Source organism: Chiloscyllium plagiosum, unplaced genomic scaffold (genome assembly GCF_037043375.1).
Source record: "Chiloscyllium plagiosum isolate Xiang-an unplaced genomic scaffold, Cpla_swu_hap1 HiC_scaffold_22, whole genome shotgun sequence".
Taxonomy (NCBI): domain Eukaryota; kingdom Metazoa; phylum Chordata; class Chondrichthyes; order Orectolobiformes; family Hemiscylliidae; genus Chiloscyllium; species Chiloscyllium plagiosum.
The window spans coordinates 41,191,043-41,205,023 of NW_028270160.1; the positions used below are offsets into that span (position 1 = coordinate 41,191,043).

At 38.4% G+C, this 13,981-nt stretch overlaps 1 protein-coding gene across 3 annotated transcripts in view; it reads left to right on the top strand.

The window, feature by feature from the left end:
- Positions 1-13,981, top strand: part of inpp5a (inositol polyphosphate-5-phosphatase A) — a 528,339-nt gene that overhangs the window by 29,469 nt on the left and 484,889 nt on the right. The window contains exon 1 of one of the 3 annotated variants that reach the window (XM_087998983.1): positions 3,692-3,760. The exons of the other annotated variants lie outside the window; for them this stretch is intronic. Coding sequence (XP_087855109.1) covers positions 3,692-3,760 — 69 coding nt within the window. Of the gene's footprint in view, positions 1-3,691; positions 3,761-13,981 lie in introns of those variants that run through there. 3 annotated transcript variants of the gene reach the window in all.

The following is a 13,981-nucleotide window of genomic DNA, read 5'->3' on the forward strand; positions in this document are numbered from 1 at the left end:
CTCAGAGCAATCACAGCTCTTACATCATTGCACCAAATATACAAGGAAATTCCAGGTCAATATTCTTTACTCTGCCAACTTAATTTTCAATATTGGGAACAAAAGGAAGACACTCTATCCCTAGAGCTTGTTAGACTGTTCAGTTTGATAGTGAGACATCTACATCTTCACTCCTTCCACATATATCTTTGATACTTTAAAAATATGTACATCAAAGACTTGGAAATGACCTTTTTTTACTACCTCAAATAACTGTGTCTAAATTTGTCATATTTAATTAGTGGAGTCAAGGAGGTTAAATGATTCCTAACTGAATCATGCCAATATTTTGAGTTGATGAGTTAGCACCTATATGTACAGGATTATCAAATTTTGTTGCCCTACAGTGAAATGGGCTTGCTTCCACTCTGAGCAGTTGTGTCTAAACACAATAAGCTTGGGTGTATTTGTTAATGTGGTCCTTGCATTTCAGAAACTCTGGGCACTATTTACCTAAAATCTCCAGGGCATAAGCTAGCATAAGAAGGTCAGGGACTGAATCATTCTCATTACATTTTCTCGACTGTTTATATAGCTCAAGTAATGTCTTTTGAGAATAATTTCAGATTATGTCTTGCATACCTTATTAAAATTTAACAGATAATTTTCAATATCACCATTGTGACATTGCCGTAGACACTTATCCATTGAATTTTGTGCCTTTGCACATTATATGGTGGGTACAGCATAAACTGTAAAAAAACAAGCACATCACTGACAGCCCTTTGCAGCCAAATGCAGTGACCGTGCCAAGACTGGGTTCAACTTGAATTAATCGGTATTACACTATTTTGAACATGGAAATGTAAACCCTTCTTCCCTCGGAAGGGAAATAAGAGAGAAACACTTTATCATGCACTGAGAAAAGTTCAATTAATTGAGTGTCAGAGATTGTTTAACTGCACACTTAAAATAAATTCAGCGTGTTCAATATGCAGGAATCTATTAATGCAGGAAAAAGCTTTTGTTGTTAACATGGTCCAGAGTCTCATTGTCCTAAGTAACCCTCGAGTCACCTTTATACCATCATTTTTGCATTGAAATCGGCCAAAATATTACCCCTTTCCTCTACGTATTTATGCCTGTTATTGATCACAACTCTGCTTTTGTCATTGACACTCTTTGGTGATTATGTCCTGCCCTAAAGCCTCCTCCGATCAGTGTATTTACCTGCTAGAATAGCAAAGTGGAAGTAGGAAAAAATGTTTATTTCAGCAAGCATTGGCAGAGTTTGTGGGCAAACCAGTCTGTTTTTACATCTAAACCTTATAAACAAATTTAGTCTGATTTGATCCCTGAGTGGCCCTGGGGCCACTGCTGTCTTCCTGTCATTGCCCTGATTAAGTTTATTGTGCCACTATCTCTCAGGAGAAGGGAAGAGGAAAAAAATCGTGGGGTTAAAAATTTTACATCTTTATTAGATGCCTTACATATGCTGCATTATCCCCTTGCCTCTTCAAAATGCATGACATAAAGAATAACAACGAAAGGTTGGAAGATTTTTTAAAGAGATATTAACTGTCCTCATTCTTTCTGTGAATTGCTGAAAATGATATTGAAATGATACATTTTTATATATTGTGAAAAACCAATTAACGGGAATCAAAATTATGGGCGGCACAGTGGCACAGTGGTTAGCACTGCTGCCTCACAGCGCCAGAGACCCGGGTTCAATTCCCGCCTCAGGCGACTGACTGTGTGGAGTTTGCACATTCTCCCTGTGTCTGCGTGGGTTTCCTCCGGGTGCTCCGGTTTCCTCCTACAGTCCAAAGATGTGCAGATAAGGTGAATTGGCCATGCTAAATTGCCCGTAGTGTTAGGTAAGGGGTAAATGTAGGGGTATGGGTGGGTTGCGCTTCGGCGGGTCGGTGTGGACTTGTTGGGCCGAAGGGCCTGTTTCCACACTGTAACGTAATCTAATCTAACGTAATCTAATCTAAAAGAGAAAAGCAAACAATATCGGGCAGGATTGTCCTGCTGGTTTTATGTGCCTGCTGTTAGGATCAAATGAAGCTGAGGGTCATATGCCCACAATTATTTAAGTAACAGTCACTGTTATTTTTTCTGAATTGGCCAATAATTGGCCGTCCACTTCAGACAATGGGTGGGCCCTCAAAGCCGGTGATGCCATGGTATGTAAATGAGAGAGAGAGGGCATTTCAAAAAAGTCTTTCCAATTTTTTCAACCTTAACATAAAATCAAATCCTTTGCAAACGGGCCAATACAATAGGACAGAAGAGGGACATAACCCCTCTACAGGATAGGCCTCTCAGCCAGCAAGAATGCCAATGACAAGAGGCTTCAATATGACCTTTCTTTAGTTAATAGGCTACATGTTGCTTCCAGATAGGGAATGCTCCATTGAGAAAATGAGGCATAGGTGCAGGATGAGCTGGTGTACCAGTCCACCGGTTAGCAAAACCACTTTCAGTATTTCTATGTCCTTTCCACGATGTAGACAATATATTCTCCCCACAACTTTCACTTCCACAGAGATAGAGGTGTAATTTGAGACACCACCTTTCCCTATATAGTCACTAAAGATACATGGATACATTTACTGGAAGGTCCCAGTATTTTGCCCATTGGATGGAGAGCTCTGAATCACCTCTTTTCAGGTACACCTCCTGAATTTAAAACAGGCAGAAATAGACCTTGCCTGGGGAGTAAAAAGTCTACTCTGTGAGTGTTGCTGACCAATCAGAGCTCTTGTTTTGCTTTGCAGTGCCACAAGAGAAGCGGTGGTTGCTGCCGCTAGTACACCAACCTGAGGCCAAGGATCACTGATGGAGTCAGACATATTAATTGCCCAATGAAGGGTGTATGTTGTTGGCAGGGAAAGCTTTTTCACCATAAACTTAATCAGGGCAATGATAGGAAGACAGCAGTGGCCCCATCCACCATCTTGTTGTCTGATTAAATGCCCTAATTTGGCATAGAAGATGGTATTAAATTATGGACAGTAAGTACAATGTTAGAGATATGAAGTTTTGCGATGCAATGGTTAATTAATTATGCTATGAAATGTGTATAATAATTGTTCATAATTTTAATGATAACTCTTTATTCTTATACAATTGATTATTCCCTTTGTTTCGACTTTAGCTATGGGTATAATTTTAACTTATGGTTTTGGTGTTAAAACATATTTGGAAGGCATTGTTTCATGGCTTTGATTTTATTACAGGCTTTGGAAAGCAAATACCATTGCCTGGAAAAGATAATCTCCCAAATTAACATTACAAAATATGTGTATATGTATCATCATAATCAGTCTTTTTTTATGAAAACGTGTGATACCAGTGTATGGATGGAAGGTTGGAAAATGTGCAAAGTGTTGTACAATAACCAGCATTATGTACATACATTTAAGTTAGCACAAAACAATCTTGATGTGCGTATAGGAACTTGCTCACATTGTGACTTGTAAAGGTGCTGACATATACTAACTTACGCATTTTTCCAGTATGGAAACTTTATACCCCGCCTACTTGGCAGAGTTGAATAGTGCATAGTTGTTCAAACAAAGGTAACAGACTGGAAAGCATGCACAGTCTTGTGAATGTGCAGTCGCTATGTTATTATTATTCTGGCTGAGGACTGTGTAATCAGCAAGTGTCTCTAGCAGCCGTGAAATAAAGCAACCTTCTGATGTCGTGCTCTGCCTCTAAAGAATATAGGTGTCTCGTGTACGTCACTGGTTTCTCATGCTGTAATCAGGTACTGCATAGAATCACTGAATGTAAGAACTACGTATATAATCCTGTAAAACTGAAGGACTTTATTTGGCCCATCATGGCTTATGAAATATCCAGTTAGTACCAAACCCTGCTCTTTCTCCATTACTGTGCAAATGTTTTCCTTTTCAAGTACTTATTCAATTCCCTTTAGGAATAACCACTGAATCTGATACTGTCACCCTTTTACGCAGTGTTTTTGCAGTTCATAATGATTATCTTCATCTTTTCCCTATTTCTTTGCTAATTATTTTAAAATATACATCCTCTGGTTTCAATCTTTCTGTCAGTGATTTGAAATTATCACCTGTTTTAATCTGAATTCAAAATGCAAGTTTATTTGAATCATGAAAGACTGAAATAGGTTTTTTTAAAGATATATATTGATTCTTTTAAGTATGATCTTTACTTTATGTGACACTGAATAGTGTTTAACATTATCTCGCTGTTTATGAAGTTAGTATATTGTTTTATTAATTTTTTTTTCAGCGATAGTACAGATCATATTTGGCCATTCTACATCTGAGAAAACTATGTTAATTTTTTTCTCTATATTAAGAACATAGAAACATGCAATTCAGTGTCTCTCTGCTGGAGTTCTTCACCACCTTCTCTCCACCTCCCACTGTATACACAATTCCCAGTGTTGAGTGGGAGAAAAGGGAAAACGTTGTTGGTGGAAGGTGGGACATTTGTGAGCTCAGAATAGCAGCAACAAAGGTTGTGTTATGTTTCCCACATTTGGAGAATTCATCAAAATTATATGCGAACAGATGAAGCTGAGACTCTGGGTACTTGGAATCTTGCCAAAGCAAGTCGAGCTCTCCAACATCGCCATATTTGTACATTTTAATTTAAGTGGGGCATTGCAGGCTCACTTACACTGAAGCATTTTTAACTGTGGAAGTATTAGGGGAATCATCAGTTTAAATAATCTTTCTTGAAAAGGGCATTGGATGCATCCTATTAGAAACTAATTGGCATTTAATATTTGAAATAAATTGAGAATAGCTTAAACATCCAGCTTTTATTTTGGATTTGCCTTGCATATATTGTCCTTCCTTCTCTGAGACTCTGGATTCTACCGAACCAGCCCTTTTATCTTCTGAACAAGCAAGAGGTCTCCACGATTAAAAACAAAGTCCACAGGATGTAGGTGGTGCTCAGAACGTCATTATTTATGTTCTCAGTTATCCTGAAATGCCCTTTTTCATGAAGTGTTGCAGTCCCAATAGTGAAGATGATTCCTTTCTGTTATGAGGAGGGATTTTCACTCATTATACTGTTCTTTCTTCTTTGCTATGTCCAAACCAGAATGATATGTGACTCTTCAGGGAATTTTGATGTCATGTTCTTTCTGTGCCCCTGCAATCCTTTTTAGGTAGTGGAGGTCAGAGATGTGGGAAAGTGCTATAAGATGAAGACTTGGCAAGCTGCTGCAGTGCATCTTTTGGGCAGTATGTGGTAGCTATTGTGCAGAAATGGTGGAGAAAGCAAACATTTAGGTTAGAGAATGGAATGCTTATTAAAAGGACACCTATACCTTGGCCAAATCCTGAACAGGACATGCGCCACACAAATAATGGAAATGACTGGTCATACAATCTCATGACTTTGAAGTTTGCAATGAATTGTCTTTGTAGAATATTTCTAAAATATCCTTTGGATTATTTTGAGCACAACCCAAGTGATATTGAGTTACTGGTTAAAATGTGAGAATGGATGTGCTATCAATCATTGAATTGATGATTGCATTATTATCAGAATTCTAAGACTAGGATAAATAGTTCAGATCAAATCATAATTGCACATACATGGTTATAAGATGACCAAGGTTGGGAAATAAATATTCCTGGGTGTACCACATTTCAAAAGACAGTTTGGCAAAGGAAGTAGATAATGAAGGATGACCTAAGGGTATTATTGAGAGTTTCTTGGCTCAGAAAATTAGAAAGTAGAATCAAAATAGGTGAAGATTAGGAACAGCAAGGGTCAGAAATGCTGATGAGAGTAATCTATAGTTCCCACCCCCAGTAATGTACTGTTGGACAGAGTATTGTTATTATTGGCAATGATTTTCTAAAATTCCTTAGATTTTGTGATTTTCCCACCATTATTGGAAGTTAGCAAATATACCACAGCTATTGAAGAAATCAGGGAGAGAGTAATAGGGAACCACAGGCCTATTAGCATGACATCAATCATCAGGAAATTGTTAAGGAAATCATAACAATGCAATTAGAAAAACATAGAACGATTAGATGAAATAACCATGGTTTTATGAAAGAGAAATCCTATTTGACACAATTATTAGAGATTTTTGAGGGAGAATAAAAGAGAACCATTAGTGTAGTATACTTGAATTTCCAAAAAAAATGCACTTGATATGCCACACAAACAGTTAATATACATGCTACGTTCTGGGCAGCAGGTGATACATTCATATTAGTAAAGTATTTCTGAATGGGCAGGAAGCAGACAGAAGGCAATAATCATCAATTTTCAAACTGACACACAGGGACTTGGAGCACGACAAGGGTCTGTGTTGGGGCATCAACTATTTACAATCTATATCAGTGACTTAGACAAGGGAGCAGAGAATGATACAACTGAGCTTGAGTTGACACAAAACTCAGTGGGAATGTAAGCTGTCAGAAGGACACAAAGAGATATAGACAGATTAAGTGAGTGGGCAACAAAGTGGCAAATAGAGAACAATGTGGGGAAATGTGATCTCGTTCATTTTGGTTGTAAGAACAGAAAAGCAGAATTTTTAAAAAAGCTTTAAACTTATAATGTCAATATTCAGAGTGTCTCGGATGTATCTGTGCTAAGAATGTAAAAATTTCAGATGCAGGTACAACAAGTAATTAGATAGTGAATGATATGTTCAGAACACAGGAACAGGAGTAGGTCATTCAGTGTGTGTGTCTACTCCACCATTTAGTGTGATCATGGCTAATCATCTGCTTCATTCCTTTTTATTGCACACTATCTGCGTATCACTGTGTCATTGATAATTAAAAATCTGTCAATTTCTACCTTAAACATAAGCAATGAATGTACGATAGTCCTCAGAATTAAAGAACTCTAAAGAATTGAAGTCTTCTGAAAAAATTACATTCTCCTCATCTCTCTCTTAAGTGGTCTCCCTCTATTTTGAAATTGTGCTCCCTGGTTTAGGCTCCCCCAACCAGGGTAAACACCTTACATACATCAATCCTGTCTATCTCTTTTGAAGGTTTCAATTAAAACATTCTTAATAAGTTGAGAGAGAACACAGGTCTAATTTTCCTAATTCTGTTGATAAGACCATTTCAGGACCAAGTCATTGCACTCCCTCTAAGGCAGTAATATCCTTCCTAAGGTTATGATACACAGTACTCATCCAGGTGCAGTCATAACCAAGATTCTGCACAATTGAAGCAAGACTTGGCTACTCTCTTGCTCAAATCCTCTTGCAATAAAGGCTAACATACCTAATCCTGCTGCTTCAGCATGTTAACCTTCACTTTGGGCTTTATTGCAAGGAGATTAGAGCACATGAAAAAGAAATCATGCGACAATTATGAAGAACTTTAACCCTTCTCATGGTTGTAACAACGTGAACTTCTTTGTTATTGACTGCAATTCAGCATAGCATCATCCTGTGACAAAAATTCCTTGTGATAAGGGAGACAGTTTACTCATTAAATACACATTGTATTATACAGGAAAATGTTGTGTAGTCATCTTGAATAGTGCCATCATAAAGTGTTAAATAATACTTTATGAAATCACCATTCAATACAAATACATGATACTTGGCTGCTACTATGTAATTGAGTGTGATGCTGGAATGGACAATATTTGTTTTGAGTATAGAATAACATAATGATTTACCCTAAATGATTGCAAACATATCCCTAATCATTGTAGGGTTAGGTAAAAAGGTGTGGTGTCACACTTGACATAACATGCCAAATAATCAACCCTTCGTATTTAATGTGAGGCAGATTTGAATGTGCTGGAATTCCCTGTTCTGCCAGTTTTTGGTTCAGGACTGACATTTTGTGTCGTGGACCGAAGTTATGAATTGGACGATGAAGTGCCTTTTACCATTACAAATTGTACCACTGTAAATTCCCTTACTGCTGTCAATCAAAAAGATTTGTGTTTAACATATTTTGGTCATGTGTTTAAACTAAATGGTATCTTTAAAAGCTGTCTGTCAAAGAGTATTTACTGCTTAACTCTGTGACTTCCAAACTTTAGTGATTTACAAGCGAGGAACATCTCTCAGAGGGTATTGAATCTGTGGAATTCCTTTCCTCAGAAGGCTACAGAGGTTGTATCATTAAGTATATTCAAAACTGAGAGATTTTTAATCAGTGAGAGAATCAAGTTTATGGGGAGGACAGAAGGAATGTGGATTTTGAGGTTTATCTGAACAGCCCTGATCTCTTTGAACAATGGAAAAGACTAAATGGGCTGAAATGTCTACTTCTGCTCCTATTTCTTATGTTTAACCAGTATTTTATAGCTTTGCTTTTTTTTGTATTTAAGATCCTATGTTCTGAAATGATAACACTAACTTTAAGAACGATTTACTTATAGTGAACTTTTGGAAAGACATCCATATCTTCCCATGCACCTTATTCTCAATTGTTCCTGTGGCAAGTTAATGATCAGTAGGGCAGAAATCTAGATAGCGAGGTATGCTGGGTTTCTTTTGCATGTGTTGTCGTTATTGGTTTTGATTTTACAATGATGTAAAATCAGGTTAAATGTTTTTGGGCTCTCAACAAACAGACGATCAGTGCCTGTGGATGATACGAGTTTGAAGAGGGCAATTAGGAACGGGAGTAAATGTAAGTGCGGAGCTGAGTGGTCTCGGCATCAATGTATATGAATTAAACAATGAAATAAATTCAGCGTTTTAAATCTATGACTTAAGTAGTGTGACCCACTGAAGCTTACAAATATCAAAATGTTAGCATCATGGTTAGAGTTGCAGGGAACTGAAATAAGTTTGAAATAAAGAAAATCAAATGTGGCCTGGATAACATTTAATAACATGATTTGAGGCTGAATTTTGATCCTCTGAAACCAAATATAATCAGCCACAGTAATATACCATTATTGGTTTTTGTTAATGAGAAAAGAGAAGGAAATTGTGTCACAGCAACTTACAGTCATAGAAACAAAGAGATGTACAGCACAGAAACAGACCCTTCGGTCCAACTTGTCCATGCCAACCAGATATCCTAAATTAATCTCATCTCTTTTGTCAGCACTTGGCCCATATCCCTCTGAACTCTTCCTATTCAACTGCCTAGTTTTGATTTTTGTGCCTTTTTTCCTTCAAAAAGAAACATTATTCATAAAAAATATTTAACTTGAATATTATTAGATGTACGAAAAATTCAACTTGTCTCATTTTAACATATATCACTCTATAAGATTGTAACCATCTTAATATTTATATTGTATATATTTACAATATAACATTATAAAATACATTTCCCACCAGGTGTAGCCTGAGGGCAAAATATTTCAAGTTGGAAATTACAGTAAGTGCAGTAGATATATAATGTTCCTCCATATACGGTGTTCCACACTGGGTGCTTCAGTACAGTATTCTTGATTTATAACATTCATTCTTTACAAAGTGCACAGCCTGAGGGCTACTACAGTTTCTAACTTCTCAGCATGCTGTGGGTGACAGATACTAGGCAGTCACACTTGCCTAATGTGCCTGTTTAGCTGCTGTCCCAAGCTTCACTGATCAGTGCATGGTGCCCTGAAGAAGGGTTACTGGACCTGAAATGTTGACTCGACTTTCTCCCCTGCCAGATACTGCCTGAGTTTCTCCAGCAATTTTTGTTTATACTTACTGATCACTATGAATTTTTTCTTACTTTTAACATCAGCTATTAAAGTAGTTTGATTTCAACATCTTTAGCTCAAAACTATTAACAAATGATTTTGACTAAAATACAAATCCATCTTTGTTCTCCATGACCTCTCTGGTGTTCAAAGACTTTGACCGCATTACCCTCATTGTTTCTAGTGCAACATTGAACTCAATGCTGTTCCTATGTGTCCCAGTGTACTTAGTGCACCTTCTGTAATGGCATTACAATCCATCTCCAGCCCTAATCTTGCCTATTTCCTATTCCTGATTGCTGTCTGTTGTCTGTGTCATTTTAAGTTGATGCCCTGCCCTTTCAGGCTAATGTAAAGAATTCCATGGTAATATTTAAAGTAATCAGGAGTTTTCCACCAGAATACTTATCCTGCAGTCAATGTCAGTAAACAAATGAGAGTTTAAATTCAACTTTGCTTTACCCATTTTATGGATGCACAATAAACAAAGCAATAACAATTTAGCATTAAGCAGAAGCTAGGCTTGTACCTGCTTTGCATATCCACTTAGACCACTGTTAAATTTGACAGAACCTTTTAATGGTGGTTTTCCCAACCAAGCTCAGATCTAAGTATAGCATGAAGTTCTTATGCTCATGTCTAGATCCATTTAAAAAGTAGTTAGCAGTAGTCTGAGCCTGAATACATGCATTTTGGGTTCCAAGACAGCATTGAAAAAATTACAGTTTTTTTGGAAGAAACCTACCAATAGATTTTCTTCTACTTAGAGTCATAGAGTCATAGAGATGTACAGCATGGAAACAGACCCTTCGGTCCAACTCGTCCATGCCAACCAGATATCCCAACCCAATCTAGTCCCACCATCCAGCACCCGGCCCATATCCCTCCAAACCCTTCTTATTCATATACCCATCCAAATGTATCCAAAATGTTGCAATTGTACCAGCCTCCACTACTTCATTTGGCAGCTCATTCCATACACGTATCACCCTCACCCTAAACCTATGCCCTCTAGTTCTGGACTCCGAGAACCCACGGAAAAGACTTTGTCTATTTACCTTATCCATGACCCTCATAATTTTGTAAACCAGTATACGGTCACCCCTCAACCTCTGACGTTCCAGGGAAAACAGCCCCAGCCTGTTCAGCCTCTCCCTATAGCTCAAATCCTCCAACCCTGGCAACCTCCTTGTAAATCTTTTCTGAGCCCTTTCAAGTTTCGCAACATTTTTCCAATAGGAAGGAGACCAGAATTGCACGCAATATTCCAACAGTGGCCTAACCAATGTCCTGTACAGCCACAATATGACCTCCCAACTCCTGTGCTCAATACCCTGAACAATAAAGAAAAGCATACCAAACGCCTTCTTCACTATCCTATCTACGTGCGACTCTACTTTCAAGGAGCTATGAACCTGTACTCCAAGGTCTCTGTGTTCCCCAGGACCTTACCTTTAAGTGTATAAGTCCTGCTAAGATTTGCTTTCCCAAAACTTATTACTGTACCTTTTATGCTCGCATCCAAATCATTTATGTAAATGACAAAATGTAGAGGACCCAGCACCGATCCTTGTGGCACTCCACTGGTCACAGGCCTCCAGTCTGAAAAACAACCCTTCACCACCACCCTCTGTCTTCTACCTTTGAGGCAGTTCTGTATCCAAATGGCTAGTTCTCCCTGTATTCCATGATTCTCACTAATCTGTCTCCCATGGGGTTAGTGAAGGAGTGCTGCCTGTATTCAACCATCAGATTCCTGATGAAGGGCTTTTGCCTGAAACGTCAATTCTCCTGCTCCTCGGACGCTGCCTGACCTGCTGTGCTTTTCCAGCACCACACTTTCGACTGTATTCAACCACAGCCAATCATTTGCCTTTTTTCTATACATTCTGCCTAGTCAATGGCCATTTATTTCATCATCATTTGGCTAAATCATTGAATTGATCTGAGGGGGTGAATGGCCCTTTCCTGTTCCTTTGTGTTGTTATAACTAGACTGGAAGTTGCTCAAATCTGTGTGATCAGTGTAATAGTATGGTACTGGTGTTTCTCAATTTTAACTTCAGTTACTTGAAAGAAGCTGTGTCTTGGTCAGATTTCCAGGAAAATGTAACTAAGTGCAAAATTCTAGTTACTGCAAAGCACTCGTTGAAAAAGTGTAGTCTGATTGGACAGCATGACAAGTCTGGCTAAAGAGCTTACTAGCTTAACCAAGTGGGAATGAACATAAAATAGTGAAGTATTTGCAACTTTTAAAAAGTAAATTGCTTAACTCTGTTTAAATCTCTACTAAAATACATAATGGTATTTTATTCAAGAAATAGATTCACAGACTGAAGGCTGAATTGTACATAAGTTTAATTTAAAAATGGGTGTAAAGACTAAGTAATCGGGTTAAAAATGTGCAAACATGTAAGACAGACAAACAAATTCAGTAGGTAACAGGGATATGATAGACTGGATATTAAAAGAATGGTGATATTCAACGACACTTAATGGTAAGGTTCTCAGGAGTGTTATGGAACAAAGAGACCTTGGAGTGCAGTTTCATAGCTCTGTGAAAGTGGAGTCGCAGGTAGATAGGATAGTGAAGAAGGCATTTGGTATGCTTTCCTTTATTGGTGTGAGTATTGAGTACAGGAGTTGGGAGGTCATGCTGCGACTGTACAGGACATTGGTTAGGCCACTGTTGGAATATTGCGTGCAATTCTGGTCTCCTTCCTATTAAAAAGATGTTGTGAAACTTGAAAGCGTTCAGAAAAGATTTAGAAGGATGTTGCCAGGGTTGGAGGATCTGAGCTCCAGGGAGAGGCTGAACAGGCTGCGGCTGTTTCCCTGGAGTGTCAAGGCTGAGGGGTGACCTTATAGAGGTTTACAAAATTATGAGGGGCATGGATAGGATAAATAGGCAACGTCTTTTCCCTGGGGTCGGGGAGTCCAGAACTAGAGGGCATAGGTTTAGGGTGAGAGGGGAAAGATATAAAAGAGACCTAAGGGGCAACTTTTTCACGCAGTGGGTGGTACGTGTATGGAATGAGCTGCCAGAGGATGTGGCGGAGGCTGATACAATTGGAACATTTAAGAGGCATTTGGATGGGTATATGAATAGGAAGGGTTGGGAGGGATATGGGCCGGGTGCTGGCAGGTGGGACTAGATTGGGTCAGGATATCTGGTCGGCATGGACGGGTTGGACCGAAGGGTCTGTTTCCATGCTGTATATCTCTAAGACTCTATGATTCTAAAAATTACAAAGCATTACACCATTCCTGCAGACAGACACTGAAGTATATATAGATTTCATCATTTAATTACTTTATTGAATACCCAAACCATATAAGGAATAGGGCTCATCCTTCCTATTTTAATTTCCATTACAAGTGAACCTTTCTATTTTGTAATCTGTCCTAGATTTGCACTGTTTTAGCCAGAGGGTGTAAAAGCTTCTTATTATGAACAAACCATCCTCATTCTTCATTCACGACCTACACTAAGCTACAGGTTTGCTCAGCCAATGCAGGGAAATCTTTTATTGTGAGCAGGCACATGACCCTCTTCCTTTTTTTAAAAGGTCAGATTGTATATGATAACCCATCTCTGTATTTTATATGTCTGTCAGCATACCAGCTCATTTTTTCCCCAGGTAAAGGTCCTTCTTGCTCTTTGCTGTGCTATCAGTGCCAAAACATTAAATGAAAATCTCCATCTTCCAGCAGAAGGAGGTTAGATTAGACAGACATTAAACTTGTTAACATTCTGTTCAGTAAGGGAGAGGTAAAGTCATCATAGATTTACCAGACCTTAGGACTGTTCTCTCATTAGAGAGAGATAACCAGTGGTGAATTAACCTGACAGTCACCATGCCTCAGGCGAGGGAGAGGTTGGGCTGGTTTGCGATGCATAGCAATGGTTCAGTGTAGGTTCATACCCCACATCGGCTGGGTTACACACTATTGACAAACATTAGAACAGACATTCTGCTAACAAACTAAAACCTGTACTGATTTTTCCCTTTGTGGTTTCATTTCTGTATTTTCCTGAAGCTGAGATGCTTGCACTAATTGTTATCACGTATTACAAATATACTAGATGTAAACATCACATATCTCTATACTGTTCTTCCTCATGGCAGGAAGACATTGCAAAACAAGTTTAGAGTTATGAGCACAACTATGGACACAGCATAGGAAGGGGAAGTGGAGTAACGGAAACAGATAAGAAGACCGAAGGCATTTTGAAAGAGAAACATTCTGAGGAGTTTTCTGAAAATAGAGATAATTGTTAGGATGGGAAGAATATTACAAGAGAGTTACAGAGAGCAGGAACTTAGAGACTGAAT